At 46.4% G+C, this 19,113-nt stretch overlaps 1 protein-coding gene across 2 annotated transcripts in view; it reads left to right on the forward strand.

Moving 5' to 3' along the window:
- The first annotated feature begins 1,038 nt into the window (after positions 1-1,038).
- LOC103189064 (zinc finger E-box-binding homeobox 1-like) overlaps positions 1,039-19,113 on the forward strand; it is a 39,691-nt gene continuing 21,616 nt past the window's right edge. Inside the window, exon 1 of one of the 2 annotated variants that reach the window (XM_007909316.2) lies at positions 1,039-1,252. In XM_007909316.2, coding sequence (XP_007907507.2) covers positions 1,195-1,252 — 58 coding nt within the window. In that variant the 5' untranslated portion in view covers positions 1,039-1,194. Of the gene's footprint in view, positions 1,253-17,824; positions 17,839-19,113 lie in introns of those variants that run through there. The other variant, XM_007909318.2, reaches the window with a different exon arrangement.

The following is a 19,113-nucleotide window of genomic DNA, read 5'->3' on the forward strand; positions in this document are numbered from 1 at the left end:
TTTCATGGACTGAAGGATCAGTATCCAGCACATTGGGAGTAACCCCCATCTCTTATATCCTTTACAATCATTTACTCACCCTTTTTTATACTCTTCCCTCCCTCCCTCTCTCCCTCTCTCTCTCTTCTCTCTCACACACACATAGTTTTGCTTTCTTCTCTCTTCCCATCTCTTACATTCATGCCATCATATCCATCAACAACAGCGACTTGCATTTATACTTGGCCACTCAGCGCGGGGTAGATTCCCAGAGGGCTTGACGTGAAGGCACGCACATAGACAGACACATTGTGCACATTTATAGCCCCTTTTCCATCGAGGCACAGTCTCAAAGCGCATCACGAGGGATAGAGATGATGGGGGTGGAGAGGGGGGTGCGGGGGGTGGAGGAGAGGAGGGGGACATTGAGATCGTTGAGGGCCAAAGAGATAAGTTTATTTTCAGAGACGTCTGAAAGATGGCAAGGAAGAGGAAGCAAATAATAATCGTTGCATTTGATACAGCTGCATATCATGTCTTCGAGACGTCTCAAAGCGCTTTGCAGAATATACCGTAAAGTGACTGCGTATTTTGTGGTCGAAACAAAGAAAGGGGAGGTGGGAGGGGGGGAAGGGGGGAAGGAAGCATTTATAAACCGCGAAGTGCTTCGAGACGTCTCGAAGGCGGGATAAGGCGCTATATCGAATGCGAGGATTATCATCATCATCATCGTCGGCACTATTATTATTATTATCATTATTTATTATTATTATTATTACAACCGGAGCTTCACCTGAACCACCGAAGCTGCGCCAGCCGGGGCGAAGGAGGTAGATGTCGGCTCGAGTCGCAGACCAGAAAACAGTTGAGAAAAAGTGACAAGAGAGTGGCTGAAGACATTGGGAACAAGAAAAGTGAAAGAGAGAGGCAGTGAGTGAGTGAATGAGTGAGTGAGTGAGTAAGTGAGTGAGTGAATGAATGAGTGAGTGAGTGAGTCAGTAAGTCAGAGCCTTGCCTCACAGTGACATCACCACTACAGTTCCTCTTAGTCCCCAGTGGCTGTGAATTTTGAATCAGTAGCAAGTTTTTGATGGTGATAATCACATCGACCAGATAGACATCTCTCTCTCTCTCTCCCTCTCTGAGTCTCTCTCTCTGTCTCTGTGTGTGTCTCTCTCTCCAGACCTGGGACTGAGCCTCAATGAATTAGGAGCTATGGCTGATGGGCTCAGGGGGAAGAGAAGGAAACAACCCAACCCCCAGAGAAATGACGGTAGGATGTATTATTTATACTGCAATTCCAATAAAACCAGAGCATTTATCGTATAAGATCACAATGCAGAGATGGGGAGGGGGAGAAACATCTCTTTGAGGATTGATTTGGGGTGGGTGTGGGGTCTGGGAAGACTGGGCACACATTATATTAAAGTAATGTTGTTCCCCTCATTTGCAAAGTACTTACAAATGTTATGTTTGTTTCCCCTCTGTGTGTGTTTTTGGAAGAGTGCCTGAGTTTGGGCTGTGGGTGTGTGTGTGTGTTGGTGTGTGTGTCTCTGGGTTGTTTTATTTTGATGTGAATTGTTTTTCATTTGTAAATAAAACATGTTATTGACCAGGAATAACGGTATTGTGAGTGTCTGTGAGTGTGTGAGAGAGCCAAGTCAGTGTGTGAGTGAGTGACTGAGCGACTGTGTGAGTGTGTGTGAAAGTGAGACAGTGTGTGTGAGTGAGTGTGTGTGAGTGAGACAGTGTGTGTGAGTGAGTGAGTGAGTGTGTGAGTGAAACAGTGTGTGAGTGTGTGTGTGAGAGTGTGTGTGAGTGAGAGTGTGTGTGAGTGAGACAGTGTGTGTGAGTGAGTGTGTGTGAGTGAAAGTGTGTGTGAGTGACTGAGTGAGTGAGCGTGTGAGTGAGTGAGTGAAACAGTGTGTGTGAGTGACAGAGTGAGTGAGCGTGTGAGTGAGTGAGTGAGACAGTGTGTGTGAGTGAGTGTGTGTGAGTGAGTGAGTGAGTGAGTGAGTGTGTGTGAGTGAGACAGTGTGTGTGAGTGTGTGTGTGATTGAGACAGTGAGTGAGTGAGTGAATGAGTGTGTGAGAGTGAGACAGCGTGAGTGAGTGAGTGAGTGAGTGAGTGAGTGTGTGAGTGTGAGAGTGAGACAATGTGTGTGAGTGACTGAGTGAGCGTGTGAGTGAGTGTGTGAGAGTGAGTCAGTGTGTGAGTGAGTGTGTGAGTGAGTGAGTGAGTGAGTGATTGAATGTGTGTGAGAGTGAGTCAGTGAGTGAGTCAGTGAGTATGTGAGAGTGAGACAGTGTGTGTGAGTGATTGGGTGAGTGAGTAATAAAAATTAACACTCGTTTCAAATTCCGCGCAACTTTCTTTTTGCGTATTGAACGATTTTTTGCCTCCGTCTGTCTGCCTGACCCACAAATTTAATCTGGAATAAACACCTGGATTTATCAACAACTGAGCCGATAATTAAGAGGCTTTTTGGCGGAGAGGGGTGATGGGGGGTGCGGGGGGGGGAGGAGGGCGTTGGGGGGGTGTCGAGGAAGGGATGGGATCAGGATGAGTTGGAGATATTTCAACTCAACCTCAATCCACAACTGTTTGTGGGGACGCTGCTGTGCGCAGTTGGCAGCCGTGTTTCGCCCACAAAATATACACTGCGCTTTACAGTGAATTCCGTGAAGCGCTTTGTGACATCTCGAAACCGTGAATACGGCCCGATATCAAATGCGAGGATTATTTATTATTTCTGCCCAGGAATAAAAAGCTGCTAAAACTGAGCCTCTCCGAATCCCGTTGTTGCCCCAACCAGAGACACAATGCTTTGCTTGTTTTGCGGATCGAAAAGGGTTAAAATAAAGTCTGAAACTGATGAAAAATCAAACACAAAATAAATCAAATATCACATCGTCGGCCACTACAGTACTCTGGTACTCTATCTATCTTCTTTTCATGCAATCGGCCGCCGCGTTTCGCCCACAAAGATACAGTCAATTCACTTTACAGTCTATTCTGCGAAGCGCTTTGAGACGTCGAGAAGACGTGAAAAGCGCTATATCAAATGCAAGGATTATTATTATTATTATTATAATCGGGACAGAGCGATTTGAAGGTTGCAAAAGTAGAAATTGAGGAAGGATATCAGTGGAAGGAAGGATATCAAAGCATTTCACGGGATTTACTACCAAGTGCTTTTTTTGTAGGCGAACTCAACAATTTTTCCAAAATTCCGCACAACCCTCAATTTTATGATGATGCCAATAATAATCCTTGCATTTGATACAGCACCTTATCGCGCCCTCGAGACATCTCAAAGCGCTTCACAGAATATCGGCCATTTCAATCCGCGACTGTGTGTGGAGACGCTGCTGTGCGCAATTGGCTGCCACGTTCCGCTCACAAATATACAGTCCATTCACTTTACAGCATATTCTGTGAAGCCCTTTGAGACGTCTCGAAGACGTGAAAAGAGCTATATCAAATGCAAGGATTATTATTATTATTATTACTGTAAAGTGAACTGACTGTAGGTATATATTGTGGGCGAAACTCGGCAGTCAATTGCGCACAGCAGTGTCCCACAGCCATGGATCGAGTGACCAAATTATTATTATTAGTCACAAATGCTACACCCTGCTCTCAGCTCCCAGTCTTGTATATTCAGAAAAGTCACCGGACAGCTCATTGATCGCTGTTGCTCCTGTCATCATCAACAACAACAACAACTTCCACTTATAAACCGTCCTCCACGGAGGGTAGAGACTCAGAACACTTACAATATCTAACTGCTATCTACCTATCTAACTGTTTTGGAGCCTCACAGCTCCGAAAGAACCTGGTACTTGATGGAGATCCATTATGGGAATGGATAATAATAATAATAATAATAATCCTTGCTTTTGATTTAGCGCCTTATCACGTCATTGAGATGCCTCAAAACGCTTCACAGAACACACTGTAAAGTGGACTGACTGTTGTATTTTGTGGGTGAAACGTGTATCAGAAGCGCTCAGTGAACGATCCCGTTAACACAATGACGCCATATCGTTCCGTGTTACGTTTCTTTAAATTAATGTATAAAGACGCAAAAGAGACCCACACCGTCCTAAAATTTCAATTGTTGCGTTTGATATCAGTTTAAATCAATGCAAGGAGTATAATTTGCTCACTCAATTTGTTTGTGGACACTGCTGTGCGCAATTGGCTGCCGCGTTTCACCCACAAAAAGTCAATTCACTTTACAGTGTGTTCTGTGAAGCGCTTTGGGATGTCCTCCCGACGTGAAAAGCGCTATATCAAATGCAAGGATTATTATTATTATTATAATTTGCTCACTCAATTTGTTTGTGGACACTGCCGTGCGCAATTAGCTGCCGCGTTTCACCCACAAAATAGACAGTCACTACACTTTACAGTGTATCCTGTGAAACGCTTTGAGACACCTCAACGATGTGATGGGCTGGACGCTGATATCTGTATGTTTGGAAGTTGATTACTTTCTTGTTGTCGATTGTGAAACTTCTGAGTCTCAACTTTTCTCGGGTCCCTCGGCTTGAAGCCGCCGTCTTAAGATTTCAGCTTGTGCAGAATTTTGTCAGTAACGCATTTTATATTTTAGTCTTCACTTAAATAGCCCAAAAAGAGAACTGCCGAAAAAACAGCTTCAGATTTAAGCCTGAATTTATTGTTAATGGTAACGTTAGCATTTGGTGCAGGCCCTTGCTCAGTGGAAGGACGTCTCAAAGTATATTGTGCGAAGGGCTTTGAGACACCTCAAGGACGTGATAAGGCACTGCATCAAACAAAAGGATTATTATTATTATTATTATTCGTGCCATTGTAAGGCAGTGCAATTGTCAGGCAATGTGGTTGCCCTACACATTAGGCAAGTTAAAAACTGGAGGTGTTGCTGAGCTATCTAGTGACTTGACTCATTCCCATGCAGTAGCATTGCTCAGACACGGCCCTAAATAGCCAGTCATTAGGTTTGGACGCTCAGCAGACAGAGGGTTTGGTAAACAACACGAATGTGCTGATGTACGTTGCATGCGCTGCCCCTGAGAGAGTGTGTCTCCAATGCATTTTGTACGCTGCCTGCATTTATGCACGGCAGAGTACCCGCGTAATGCATGTGTCGATGCTTTACAGAGGCTGAAAAGAGTCAAATTCAATTAAAAATATCTTTTGTGTGTGTTGCGGGTGAGAGAACGTTATCGTGTCTATCAAAGTTAGGGGTAATTACAATATATCTTTCTTTAATATTCATGTGCTCCACGATACATAATATATCAATATATAAATGTATACAGGGTGACCAAAAAATCATGCCATTACGACATCTAATAAGTCTTAAATAAATTATGATTTTTTTTAAGTTAATAGTGTAGATATCATGACTTTTTGGTTATATATCTTATATATATATCACATATTAGATGATAATTGGGTTTTAGACTTTTGTCTTTTGTAAAACAAATCAGAAATAAAGTAAACTGTAGGCTACGTTGTCCGTTTATCGAGGAAATAACAGAAGTTTGAAAAGGAGCAGGAAGAAGGAAGCTGAAAACTGACAAACCAAACTGCAGAAAACCTATCACCACAGATGAGTTGTCAGCGAAACCTAAAGGATTTGATTCACTGTGAAAGAGTGTAATTATTCTACATTGACTGGATTGAGAAGAAAGACACTTTATTATTATTATTATGCACGACCTGGCTTGGTCGCTCGTATTGTACTTTCGCCTCTGAGTCAGAAGCTTTTGAGCTCCACATCGGGGACTTTGAGCTCACAAATATAGGCCATTAATGGCAAAGCACTGCGTTATTGGAGGTGCCGTCCTTTGGATAAGATGTTAAAATCGAGGTCCCATCTCCAATTTTATCGGGAGGATTGTCATTAGAGGCCACCGGGAGACATACCCTTCTCTTTTCCAAGAGCGTCACAGGATCTTTAGTCCTGTCCCCCTGAACAGGCACGAAGGCCCTTGGAATGCTACATAATCTGTATATAATCTGCATATTTTCGCCCATAGAGTATACAGTCACTACACTTTACAGTATATCCTGTGAAGCGCTTTTAGTCGTCTCGAAGACGTGATAAGGCGCTATTTCGAATGCAAGGATGATTATTGTATGCTATATAATTTTTATAATATATATCAGTTTCATACAACGCAGGAAATATATACTTATTTAGAAGATTAATCGGTCAATTAAACATCTGGAGGTGGGGGTGGGGTGGGGAGGTGCAGGGACGAACTTACGAGATTGGCAAAGGATTTGTCAATAGCACTCAGACCTGTGGCTGTTACCCCACTCAGAAGTCGATCCCATTTCCCCACTTAATAATAATAATAATAATCCTTGCATTTGATATAGCGCTTTTCACGTCTTCTCGACATCTCAAAGGGCTTCACAGAATAGACTGTAAAGTGAATTGTACATTTGTGGGCGAAACGCGGCAGCCAATTGCCCACAGCAGTCGTGGATTGAAGTGACCAACTTATCATTGTTTTTTTTCTTGAGGAATCAGTATCAAGCATGTGGCGTAAGGAAACTTACCCAAGGTTTCGCCCTGACCTACCGGGAATCGAACCCGGGTGTCTCGCTTGCGAGGCGAGAGCTCTAACCACTGAGCTACAGGACTCCACTGCACTTTCCGAGCGGCGTTCCAGGGAGATCGTTGACACATTGGGATTGGACAATTCCAAATCCACTCTCAATTGACATAGAATTATATAGTATAATAATAATAATAATAAGCCTTGCATTTGGTATAGCGTCTTAACCCGTCTTCGAGACGTCTCAAAGTGCTTCGTATTGACTGTATTTTGTGGGCAAAACACGGCACACAGCAGTGTCCCACAAACAGTCGTGGACTGAGCAACCACATTTTTTTTTGAGGGATTATTACCCCCGGAAAGCGATCCGCCAATCTACTTAATAGCCGGGTTCCTACTTACTCACATAGAGTCATAGAGAGTAAGTTTTATAACTTATTCCAAATGCTAGGATTATTATTTTTTATTATTATTTCTACTCCTCGCCAGTTACGCACGCGCTGAAATAATTTGAGTTGGTTGTAATGCTTTTTAGCTCGCTGCTTGGGTTGGAAATCGCGTGGTGTTTCTATAGATTAGTCACACAATGTCACACCTTCCGTTTCAACATGACAATCATTCTGAGCTTCTCGCCAAGTTTGAGCCTTCCTCTTTTTATATATAAACTTGACTTTTTTCTCCCTTCCTCTGTGATGAGGTATTGACTTGTGCTTTGGGTGGGTCTTGCCCAAGTGGACGAGTGAGAGCTGGTGGCACGGGCGCAATGGGCTGAATGGCCTCCTCCTACTCCTGTTTGCCTATTTTCTATAAATTGCTGTAAATAATAATCATTTTTGGAGGGGTAATAATCCCTATCCCCCCAAAAAAATTGGTGCACTCAATCCACGACTGTTTGTGGGACACTGATATGTGCAATTGGCTGCCACGTTTCGCCCACAAAATACACAGTCAATCCGCTTTACAGTATGTTCTGTGAAGCGCTTTGAGACATTTCAATGAAATGATGAAGCGCGATATCAAATGCCAGGATTATTATTATTATTATAACATTGGCAGCCTCTCAGGGAATGCGTGGTGCTGAGAAATGGGATTACAAGAGAGTTGCATAAGCTGACTCAGTTTGGGGAGAGTAGGGGGGGAATAAGGCAACGGAGACGCAGATTATGATTATTATTATTAAAAAGGCAAGCTATTTCCTTCTTGACCGACAGATATTCCTTTGCAGAAAATAGTTAACAGGCTGGAAGAAACATCAGGCAATTAATTAGAGGCAGTAATTTGAGCTCACAGGACCTCCCGATTGTGAATGATGCTCTTCATTAGTTAAAATCACAGCAAGGCCACGATTAAATTACTGCCTCATAGAATTAAGCGAAGGCCCCACATCTGTGCTGCTGTCTTTCCACTGCCATCCTCCACCCATCGGCTCATAGACTCACTGTTTGCAGTTTTCGTCTCATCTCCCACAACTCCAAAGCCAGTTTTCCATGCGTTTAGAACGATGTCAATTGGAATCGGACAAATCTGCTTAATTCTGGGAATGATCAGAATATCGGAATTTTGTGGTTGTTTCCCTCCGCCTCTTCCCCCCCCCCACCGGTTTGTGGTTTTGTAATCTCCTCCAGACCTTATTCTCCGCTCATAACTTCCACTCTGCCATCTCTGATCTCAGCCACTCACTCCCCCCAGTACTACCCTCTCATTGCTCTCCGAGACACTACAAGTTTCGCCCACAAAATGCACAGTCACTCCACTTTACAGTATATCCTGGGAAGCTCTTAGAGACGTCTCGAAGACGTGATAAGGCGCTGTATCAAACGCAAGGATTTTTCTTAATGTTATCATTATTATAATATTAATTTTACCCAAAAATGCAGAGCCACTCCACTTAACAGTATATTCTGTGAAGCGCTTTGAGACATATCAACAACATGATAAGGCTTTATATCAAATGCAAGGATTATTATTATTGTTATTGTTATTATTATTATTATTATTATTATTATATACTCTTCATGGGTCTCCACTCATCTGCCTGGTGACTCCACTTTGTCTTTGTGAAGTGCTTTAAGACGTTCAGCCCGGATAGATGGTTCGCCCACAAATATACGATCAATTTACTTTACAGTCTATTCTGTGAAGCGCTTTGAGACGTCGAGAAGACGTGAAAAACGCTATATCAAATGCAAGGATTACTATTATTATTATAACCGTGTATCTGACATCTAACAAACGCGGAAACCCAACACCGAGCTCAGATCCTACCTCTTCAACCATTTCTATAGTCATCTATCCCCTTCCCTGCTCAATGTCCACCCCCACCTCCTGTAAAGCACTCCGAGGCATTACCCTACGTGACGGCCGCTGTTTAAGTTGTTGCTAAGAGTGTTCATACTATTAAAACAGTTCTACGTATCTACGACGCCTGGAAATTTCCTTTTGCCCAGGATGGAATGCGCACTCTCTCTCTTCTCTCTCTCTCTCTCTCTGGACCCTGCACCCGACTCACCTAATCCTGGAAAACATTAAGCTGGCGAGAGCCGAGGTTTGGGGACCCCAGAACGTGGCATCAATGGAGATACCGCTACCGTAAAGGCAAACTGTGTCAGAGCAAGCTGCTCTGCTGCGAGCAGGTTGCTGGGATGGTCAAAGGGATGGTGCGGCGGAGGGGGAAACTGGCGTTTGGGAACAGGAGGTCGGTAAAAATGATCAGGAAGTGAGAGGAAGCGGAATAGATGTGGTGTCAGCATAATGTAACACAGAGCAATTAGCAGCTGGAAGCGATTATAGGAGGGAGGGGGTGGTCGGAGGCCAGAACACAGGGACTTAGTTAAGAAACTGATTACAACAGTGATGGAATGGGAAGACAGTAGGGCGAGTATTCTGTTGTAGATTCAAGCACCATTGGGACTGACTGACTCGCCGGCATAATACTGGGCGTCCACTGTACAGCATTGCCCTTGAAGGGCTGATAGATTAAACCGATGGTCTTCCTGTTCAGATCAACGTTAACTAATCCTTGTGAGATTGGTGCGAAAGAGCAGCCCTGACAAACAAACCATTGACAACAACAACGACGACGACAACAAACTACATTTGTTATCGTCGCCTTTCACGTCGGGAGTACGTCCCGAGGCTCTGGACCGAGATCACAGCTGCGTGCAGGATCTTGCTGCGCACAAAACAAGCTGCCGGCTCGCTTACAAATACAGTCACTACACTCGACAACAATTCCTTGTGAAGCGCTTTGAGAAGTTTTGACGTTATAGGCGCTGGGTCAAATGCGAGGATGATGATGGTTATTATTATTACTATTATTGCGAGATCAAACAGGCTGAAGGTGCTTCTTCACAGGCTGAAGGTTCCTTCAGTATCTTATGCTGCTGCGATGTGCCTCAAGTTGACCTTCCTCTGCTTGCGACGGACAAAAGTCTGAGGTTTCCGAGGCGAAGTGGTGTGGACATGTGTTCTTCTTTCCTGCAACGGTTTAGGGTGTCGTGAGCTGTGTGCCCACACAGTCCTGCGTGAGCGGCTTGTAGCCGGTTGTGCGTCTTAACCTTTTCTGAGAGCGAGCGCTGTGTGGACTTCTGCACAATGGGGCCTTTACACGACTGCCTGACGCTGTCTCTACAAAGGCTGCACGTGGCACTGCCACTCTGCAGCGACACACAAAGGGTCCACACTTTAGTCTGTGTCTTGAAAGCTGCAAAATGTTTTTTCCCTTTTGTCCCCTCGCCCCTTCGCCGTGAGGAGCAGCGAGCGAGCGAGCGAGCGAGGGGTGAAAGTCTCCTCGATAATAATCCTCGTGCAGTTGAGCCGGTGCCTTTCACGTCAGGAGGAAATCTCGATGCTCTTCACAGGATTCTCTCTAAAGTGTAGTGACTGTGTGCGTGCGTGCGTGCGTGCGCGTGTAGGCCAATGCAGCAGCCGATTTGCACGCGGCAACGCAAAGTAAGTGACCAATTTTATCCGGGGGATTGCTGGCCAGGAACACTGAGAGAAGCTCCCTTCCCTTTTCCGAAGCCTGGCGGGATCTTTAAAGTCCTCCTGAACAGGCACTGACGGGGTCTCGGTTTAACGTCTCATCAAAAGGACGGCACCTCCAAAGGGGGTTTCAGCTCTCTCCCCAGTTCTGCTTTGGAGTGTCAGCCTGGACTATAAAGAGTTCGGAGTCCTGATGTGCGGCTTGAAACCACAGCTTTCTGAGTCAGAGTCAGAGGCACTGACTGAACCAGGCTGACACACACACACACACTCACTCACTGAATAACTCGCCATCCTAACCGCCATCCCATCGACAAATCCCACCCGGTCTCAGCCCATGAGACCATTTTCATTTAAGACGGAAGATGGTGTCTTCAAGCCAGTCTTAATTTGGAACTGGGATAAAAACAGAAGTCGCTGGGAACACTCCGCAGGTCAGGCAGCATCGGTGGAGAGAAGAAAGTGAGGTAGCGTTTCGTCGGAAAGGTCACCGACCTGAAACGTGAACTCACTTGCCTCTCTCCATAGATGCTGCCTGACCTGCTGAGTCTTCCCAGCGACTTCTGCTTTTATTTCAGATTTCCAGCAGGTATCTGCAGTATCTGCAGGAGGACGTCCTCCTGATGTGAAAGGCGCTTTATAAATGGAATCTTGTTGTTGTTGTTGTTGTTGTTGTTGTATTTCGCCTTTGGTTAATTTGGAACTGATTCTTTTTAAGAGCAGCCCTCCCACCACACCCCCCCACCCACCCGAAACCCCCCACCCCCACCATCAAATCATATCAAACTTATTCAAAACGTAGCGCATGTTTTTCTGAAATTGGAGGAATTCAGACAGAAACTCTGTTTGCTCCATTGCAGTTACCCACCCCCACCCCACCCGCTCCTTCCTATCAGAGTCGGGTGGGCAGCACATTGGAAAGGGTCTTGTGTGGACGGTGTACAAGGCTGTGAGTAACGCCAGGCTCCTAACTAGCGAGTCTCTCTCCACGTCAGCCTCACGCAATGGCTGCCGCCTCACCAGCCACTCGAATGGCTCGTGTGAATCCGTTCGATAGACAACTCTCTCTTCCCTCCCAATCGGCCAACATTCCCTCCCCCACCCAGGATGAACACAAAGCTGTCCTGTTTCCCCTCACACATCAGCCTTTGTATCTGGTGCCAAACCAATTAGAATTCTTTGCTAAAACCTTCGGGGGTAGGGAACTGGAGCATCTAGTGATTTCTGTCAGTCTATCTCTTTATTTGTGTGTGTGACTGTTGGCGTCCATCTTTGCCTGTGTGGGTGTGTCTCCATAAGTATATTTTTTGGGGGGGCGAGCGGGAGTGGGGGGTCAGTCAGGTGTCTGACAATTGTGGAAACCCATCACCGTGCTTAACAGTATCCAAATCAAAAAACTGAGAATTCCTTGCCTCCCACCTCCACATGGAAATCCCAGAGATATATTGTTGGAATAGAAATACATAATCTCTCCCCGTTTACCCAATCCTGGAAAGTTCTATATTAGGCGCAGTTTGGCAGGGTATGTGTATGAATGTGTGTGTTGTGTGTGTGTGTGGGGTGGGGGGAAACTGGGGCGATCGGTGGAGTTGTGCTGTTAGGGCGGAGTTGGCGTGAAAAAGGTGAGAGGGGAACGGAAAGGTCAAGGTTTCTCCTGGAAGCAATGAGGTAAAGGGATAAGAGGAGAATACTAAACCAAGCCAGGAGGAAGGAACCTTGTGCTCAGTTACACAAGCAGCTCAAGTGACTAAGCAGCATATTTGGGCCATGGGATGGCTGAGTAATATCGGTCGGCAGGAGATGCACTCTTTATGCAAAATGGACAGTGTCTCCACACAGATGGGAAAACACCAGCCTACTTCACCTCTGGTTTCGTTCTTTGTATTTCTCTTCAGCAAGAGTGTCACCGAATGACTCAACCTGTTGTAGCTCCCCTTGTTTGTCTCTCAATGACCTGCTTGTAACTCAGTGCCCCCCCCTCCCCGCCCCCCACCACACACCGTGATCCCGAAGGCCCCAAATTTATTCACGGATTTACTTGGAAACCCATCGTCTTCATCTTTAAAGGTTGTCTGGAATTTTGGAACCTTCGTCCTTAATCTGGAAGCTGATCCCCCCCCTACCCCCCCGAGTCCTTTAGAAAGGAAAGCCGAGGAAAGAAGAAGGAGCTCTACACTCCCGAGGTCCTGGAAAGGAATGAGGGAGATTGCACTGAGAGTTGTAATTGATTACGTTCACGTCGGCAGGATATCCCAAAGTGTCGGACAGTCAAGAATGTCACTAACCCATCCGCCAAATTTATGGATTGTAATAACCACGACTAAAGGCATGTGTACAGCGCAAATTCCAAGCCACTCTGCAACCCTTTCCCGAGGGCACCTTGTAGTATTTCCCTCTCTACCACGTGCATATTTACACATGGTCAACCCAACCTGTGTCATTTAACCCAACTAGCAAATTGGAAATTAAACCTGATGAATTTTCTCTTTCAGACAACAACGATGACGACAACTTGCACTCACATAGGTCCCTCCCACCCAGAGCACTTGTCTATTCTAATATACCACAAATAGAATCATAGAATTTTACAGCGCAGAAGGAGGCCATTCGGCCCATCGTGCCTGTGCCGGCTCTTTGGAAGAGCCACCAATCAGTCTCACTCCCCCGCTCTTTCCCCACGTCCTTGCAAGTTTTTCCTTTTCAAATCCCATCCGGTTCCCTTTTGAAAGCTGTTATTGGATCTGCTTCCACCATCCTTTCAGATACTTGTCTAATTCTCTGTTTCAAACCAATTGTGGATCCAGACAGATCCTCTGTGTTTTTTAAAAAAAAACTTTCTCCCCAATTTCTCTCCGTTAGCGATTAAATCGACCCTGTTACAGCAGACCAGCCAGGACAACAACAACAAAATTACATTTGTAAAGCGCCTTTCACATCGGGAGGACGTCCCAAGGCTCTGAACAGTTGGGGATCAGGTCCCGAGCGTGATGGGGTGGGGGGGTGTAGGATTGGGATAGGGAGGGAGCAGAGAGAGAGAGGAGAGCAGCTGAAGGCACGATCGAAAAGGAGAGTCTTGTGTCGTGCCTTGAAGATCCTGACCCAACTGTCCAGCGCCTTGGGACGTCCTCCCGACATGAAAGGCGCTCTATAAATGAAATCTTGTTGTTGTTGTTGTTGTTGAAGGGAAGGAGCAAGGCGAAGGGTTTGTGGGATTGGTCGAATGTGGAGCAGGCAGTGACACTAACTGATGACGTGTTGCAGGCCGCATTCTTGTCAGGCTCCAAACACAGCTCCGAAACAAAGCCTTATGCATCAAGCGAAAAGATGAAAGAATTTTCAGGGGTGGGGGGGTGAGTTTTAATAAAGGACACGGTTGACAGAGGCAGGGAGCCTCAGTGTATGACTGAAAGGCAAACTCGAAGAAAATTCAGAGCAGAAGTCGGGTGGAGGGAGGCCAGAGGCTTTGAAGTGGCAATGATGCACACTGACACAGTAAGAGGTGACGTTGGACAATTTTTAATTCCACTGATGAGTACGGCTTGGTGTCGAAAATAGCTCAGTCAACACCCCACCATCCCCCCCCCCACCCCCACCCAGATCAGTGAACCTTTGTTCCTGTGCCTTTTGCCCTGGTCGTCAATCCTCCCTTTGCGGTTCTCTGCGGGGCCTTGCTGCGTGCAAAATTGGCTGCCGCGATTGATTGCCAACAGCAACAGAAAAAAAAACACAGTCACTACACTTGGCAGCAAAACGCTGTCACCCTCCGCCACCGACCGACCCCCCACCCCCTCCCAAAGCTTAGGAGAGATCTAGCTTCCAAATCAAGACGAATCAAAGAATTTCCCAAATTTCTGGGCCGTGGCGTTGATGTCTCTGGTGAGAAGTGTCCAGCCTGCTGTTGAGTGAGCTAACTCCTCAGGGCTGTTTGTGGTCGTCTATTAAAAGCGTAAAAGTTACAGCATAGGGGTAAAATAAAAAACTGATTTCACTCCCCAGTGAGAGCTCTTAATTTCAAATTGCATACAATTTGGAAAACCCCAAACCACTTCCTACCTACAACATTGAATGTTCCTTGCGATTAACTCAGACTTGTCTAAGAATTTGTCAAGTCGTATGACAGAGCCCCTTGCTGGAGCGATATGAGTGAATCTTTCACCCCACTCCACCCGACACCCACCCCCCCTCCCACCCCCCCTCCACCCCCTCACCCTGCCCAGGGTACGATTTGAGTGATTCACCCAAAGCACGTGTGCTTGGGCCACAAAATACACAGTCACTCCATTTTACAGTGTATTCTGCGAAGCGCTTTGAGACGTCTCAACGGACGTGATAAGGCTCTTATTATTAATGCTCCACACCCGCCCCACACCAAACCCCGCACCCCACCCCCCAGCACCGTTCTGGAGCATCAGCATCAGCGAGCTCAAAGACCACGATGTTGGGGATAGTGGTGAGGGGAGGATAGTTGGAGGGAAGGGGCTCAGACGCAAGACTACACCAAATCTGAGAGGCGCAAATGGCATGAATAATAAAATCTGAAATGCTCTTTTTTGTCAAAGGAAGACCAGTGGCCGTGGAAAATATATTGTGTTCCTGTGACGACTTTAAGCCTTTGCAGCGATGGGGGCGCAGATGGGGTGGGGGTGGGGGGGGGGGATGAGCGTCGTGAGTCAGGTTCATGAGTGATGTAAAGAGGCCCACGAGCAGCCTATCTCAGAGGAAGCCTGGGGCAATCCTGCCCCTCGCCCCGGGGGTGGGGGTGGGTGGGTGAGTGGGCAGGCGGGCGGGGGGCCGGGGGAGGCTGAACCCTCCATGTGTCAGTTTGACGCAACGTTCTGGAGGTGTGGAATCCGTCACTTGTGGAAAGCGATTCGAATAGAGCAGAGCGATTGCGATATCAGCACTTTGCTTTACACAGAGAGAGGAGGTTTTCCACCACTGCTGAGATGAACGCGTTACTCATACACAGACAGAGAAATAGAGAGAGAGAGAGAGGGCCTCCACACAACATGTGGGTGGTGCAGAATAGGAAAGGCACAATTAGCTCACCGAAGTATTAATACCATCAGTTACAGTAACTCGTTTACTTGCTCGACCACAAGGCTGATATGGAGCTCTCTGGGGAGAGTAGCTCAAGAGTCCTGGCCTTTCGTCTTTGGCACCCCGAGAAAGAACTCGCTTCTTTAGAAGCACTTTATCGTATCGAAACATCTTGTGTTCAGATCCACTGCTCCCGCGTCAGCCCGGCTCAGTCAGTGACTCTTCCTCTCGTCTCTGAGTCAGGGGGTTTGTGGGTTTGAGCCCCCGGGGTCAGGACTTTGAGCTCACTGCTGGGGGTGCGCTGCTTTGGGTTTGCATGACACGTTAAGCGGTCGGGCCTTTAGCTTCCCTGCCCCCACCCTTTGGAACTTCATCCCACAGTCCCTCCGCCTCGCCTCCTCCTTCGCCTCCTTCAAGGCCCGATTCAAGACCCTCCTCTTCAACCGTGCCTTCGGTCACCCTCCTAACCCCACTCCCCACCCCACCTGATCCTAACCCCCAGCTCGGGTGCAAATCCTTGATTGTCCAGTGGCTTGGGACGTCCTCCCGACATGAAAGGCGCCGTGTAAATATAATTTGTTGTCGTTGCTGTAGTTGTTGTGAAGTTCCCCTCTGTGCCCGATCCTGCAATGCTGTTGCAGAAGAGAAGGGACTTCTCCGGTGTCCTGGCGGAGAATCCTCTCAGTAAATTGGTCGTTAACTTCATGGCTGTGTGGGATGTTGCTATGCGCAAAATGGCTGCCACAATCTCCCACCATGATGACTCTTTCAATGGTGGTGTCCAGAGTGTTAGTTCTCAGGAGAATGGCTTTGCTTTGCTTGTTTGTACCTGGCCCATCTGTATCTCTCCCTCACTCCCCAGCTGGATATTCCAGCTGTGTTTCCTTACCCCATCGTCTTCCCGGTGACAATGAGGAACGAAATAAGAGAGAAACTGGCAACGAGCTCGTAACTTTCAGGAAACTATCGTTAGGGGAAGAAGTTAGAAGCAGAAGAGCCAAGCGAAAGTAACCCTGTAAGCAAAATCCTCGCAAAATGACATTGAGTCAATGATCATCTTAGAGACAGGCCAAGCCAGGCTGAGTGTGAAGGTCCCCCTAACCCCACTCCCCCACACCAAAACCTCCCAACACACTTTTTCCCTGGAAGTGGGAAAAGATTAAATCCAAGATGAACTCAGATCCCACTTTCTGACATCCCTCCCCTTTCCTCACCACCACCACCACCACCCGAACTGTCCACAGAAATATCACAGTGTGAAAGTTTTTGAGGGAATTTTTCTCCCCCCAAACACTCACCCCCACACCCCCCCCCCCCCCCCCACCCACACACCCCAAACTCTCTTCTAAACTGTGTCAGGAACTGTTGCAACTCCAGGTTCCTCATTCACGATCTCTGGACTTTCGTGTCCGAGAGAGAGAGAGAGAGAGTGAGAGATTCTGACTCATTTTGACGACTCAAGCAACTTTATTATGACCAGCGAAAGGTTATTATTATTGCTGGAAACGTGTTTCCTCCTTCTCAAAACAGTTAATGTTTGCAAAAAAAAATATCCTCTGTGGTGGCGAACTGGAGGGAAAATGAGGAAATGGAACAGGGCACAGAAGGCACGAAATTCCACCCAGTCTCAGCCTGATAAACCTTTTTGCTCCCTTCCCCGCCTTGCCCCCAGTCTTTGCTCATGTCCTGGCCAACAATTCCTCAAATAAAATTGTCCATGCTGTTTTGTGGGACATTACTGTGCGCATATTATATTGGCTGCCGAGTTCTCCTACAAAAAAGCAGTCACTCCACTTTATAATAAATCCCGTGAAGCACTTGAAGATGTCCACACAACATGAAAGGCGCTGTATCAAATACACGGATCATTATTCGTGGAGTCCTGTAGCTCAGTGGTTAGAGTGCTCGCCTCGCAAGCGAGAGAGACCTGGGTTCAATTCCAGACAGGGAGAAATCTTGGGCAAGTTTCCTTACCCCACAGGCCTGATAATAATCCCTCAAGGAAAAAAACAATAATAAATTGGTCACTTCCATCCGGCTCCCTGTCCCCGAGTTGCGTTATGCACAGCTCCGCATGTCCCTCGTGCCCTCCGTTCCACCATGTGTAAATAAATGCAAGTTGTTGTTGTGAAATTAACAGCTGCCCGATTGCGTAGTGTCACCCGGACTCAGGTCAGGCCTGGCGAGCGGGTCCACACTCCGCGATCTCAAACGTGCTGAGTTTAGACCTGAACGTAGGCAGCAAGGAGCACTGGCAGGAAGAGGCCCCTGGTACGTAGCAGTCATTTTGTGGGCAAAATGTATAGAATCGTACAGAATCTTACATCACAGAAGGAGGCCATTCGGCCCATCGTGCCTGTGCCGGCTCTTTGAAAGAGCTACCCACTAGTCCCGCTCCCCCCGCTCTTACCCCATAGCCCCGCACATTTTTCCTTTGCGAGTATCTACCCAATTCAGTTTCGAAAGCTACTACCGAAGCTGCTTCCATCGCCCTTTCAGGCAGCGAAATGACTGAAGTAATTTAAATAATATTTTTCGAAACGTTATTTTTTTTAAAAATGTCCTTCTGTGCGTATTCTTTATTTGCTAAAGTAAGTTTTTTTTTTTTGGTGGCAATTTCATTAAAAAGCCCTGAAGAGCCGCGAGGAGCTCCTCTCTCTTTCTCTCTGCCTCGCCCACAAGTTATTGTTAATTGGCTGATATTACTTCAGTCTTTCCATTTTAGGGACTGTCCCCTATTTGTTTTTCCTTCCTCTGTTTGTCATTTTGCGATGCGTGGGTGCTGGGTTTCAGCTCAGCCCCTGTTTGTTCTCACTTCAGCTTAGCCCCGAATCGCTTTCCTTTCAAACTATCAACTACCGAGGAATTAGATAAAAAAACAAAGGTTGAGAGAGAGAGAGGGAGGAAAATATACACAGACTGAGACAGAGGCAGAGATGTAAATGGAGAGCGATGGGGAGATGAAGGACAAAACATATATATATATAGTATGTATAAATGATACACACACAGATAGACAGAGACAGAGAGGTGAAACATTTAAGAGTGAGTGAAGAAGAGATAGAATCAAAAATATCGAGACAAACAGATAGACAGAAAGAAGGAGAAGGTGCAAACGTATATATCGTACCATTTACATCTTAGAGAAGAGATAGAGTCATATCGTCACGTCCTCTCGGTGAAGAACGTTGTGGATATAGAGCTCTGAAACTTCTCATGGTTCAGACCATTCTCTTAAAATGTTGGGATGGGAAAACTCTTAACCTCAGTTGAATTGGAAAGCAATGCTATTTTCTTTTTTTTTAAAAAAAAACAGGTTTCTAATATGAGACCGAATTTCTGAATGTTTCTGCAAATTATCTTAAATTTTAAGACAAGGCGGGTTCAAAAATAATCCTCGCATTCGACATATGCCGGAAGGATGACTCAGAGAGCTTTCGACGGTAAAGTGTAGTGACTGTGCATTAACTGTGCCGATTTGCGCACAGCCAATGCCCCAAGCCGTTAACGACGGCAACAACAACGTGCACTGACACAGCGCCCTTC

Source organism: Callorhinchus milii, unplaced genomic scaffold, assembly GCF_018977255.1.
Source record: "Callorhinchus milii isolate IMCB2004 unplaced genomic scaffold, IMCB_Cmil_1.0 Scaffold27, whole genome shotgun sequence".
Classification (NCBI taxonomy): Eukaryota; Metazoa; Chordata; class Chondrichthyes; order Chimaeriformes; family Callorhinchidae; genus Callorhinchus; species Callorhinchus milii.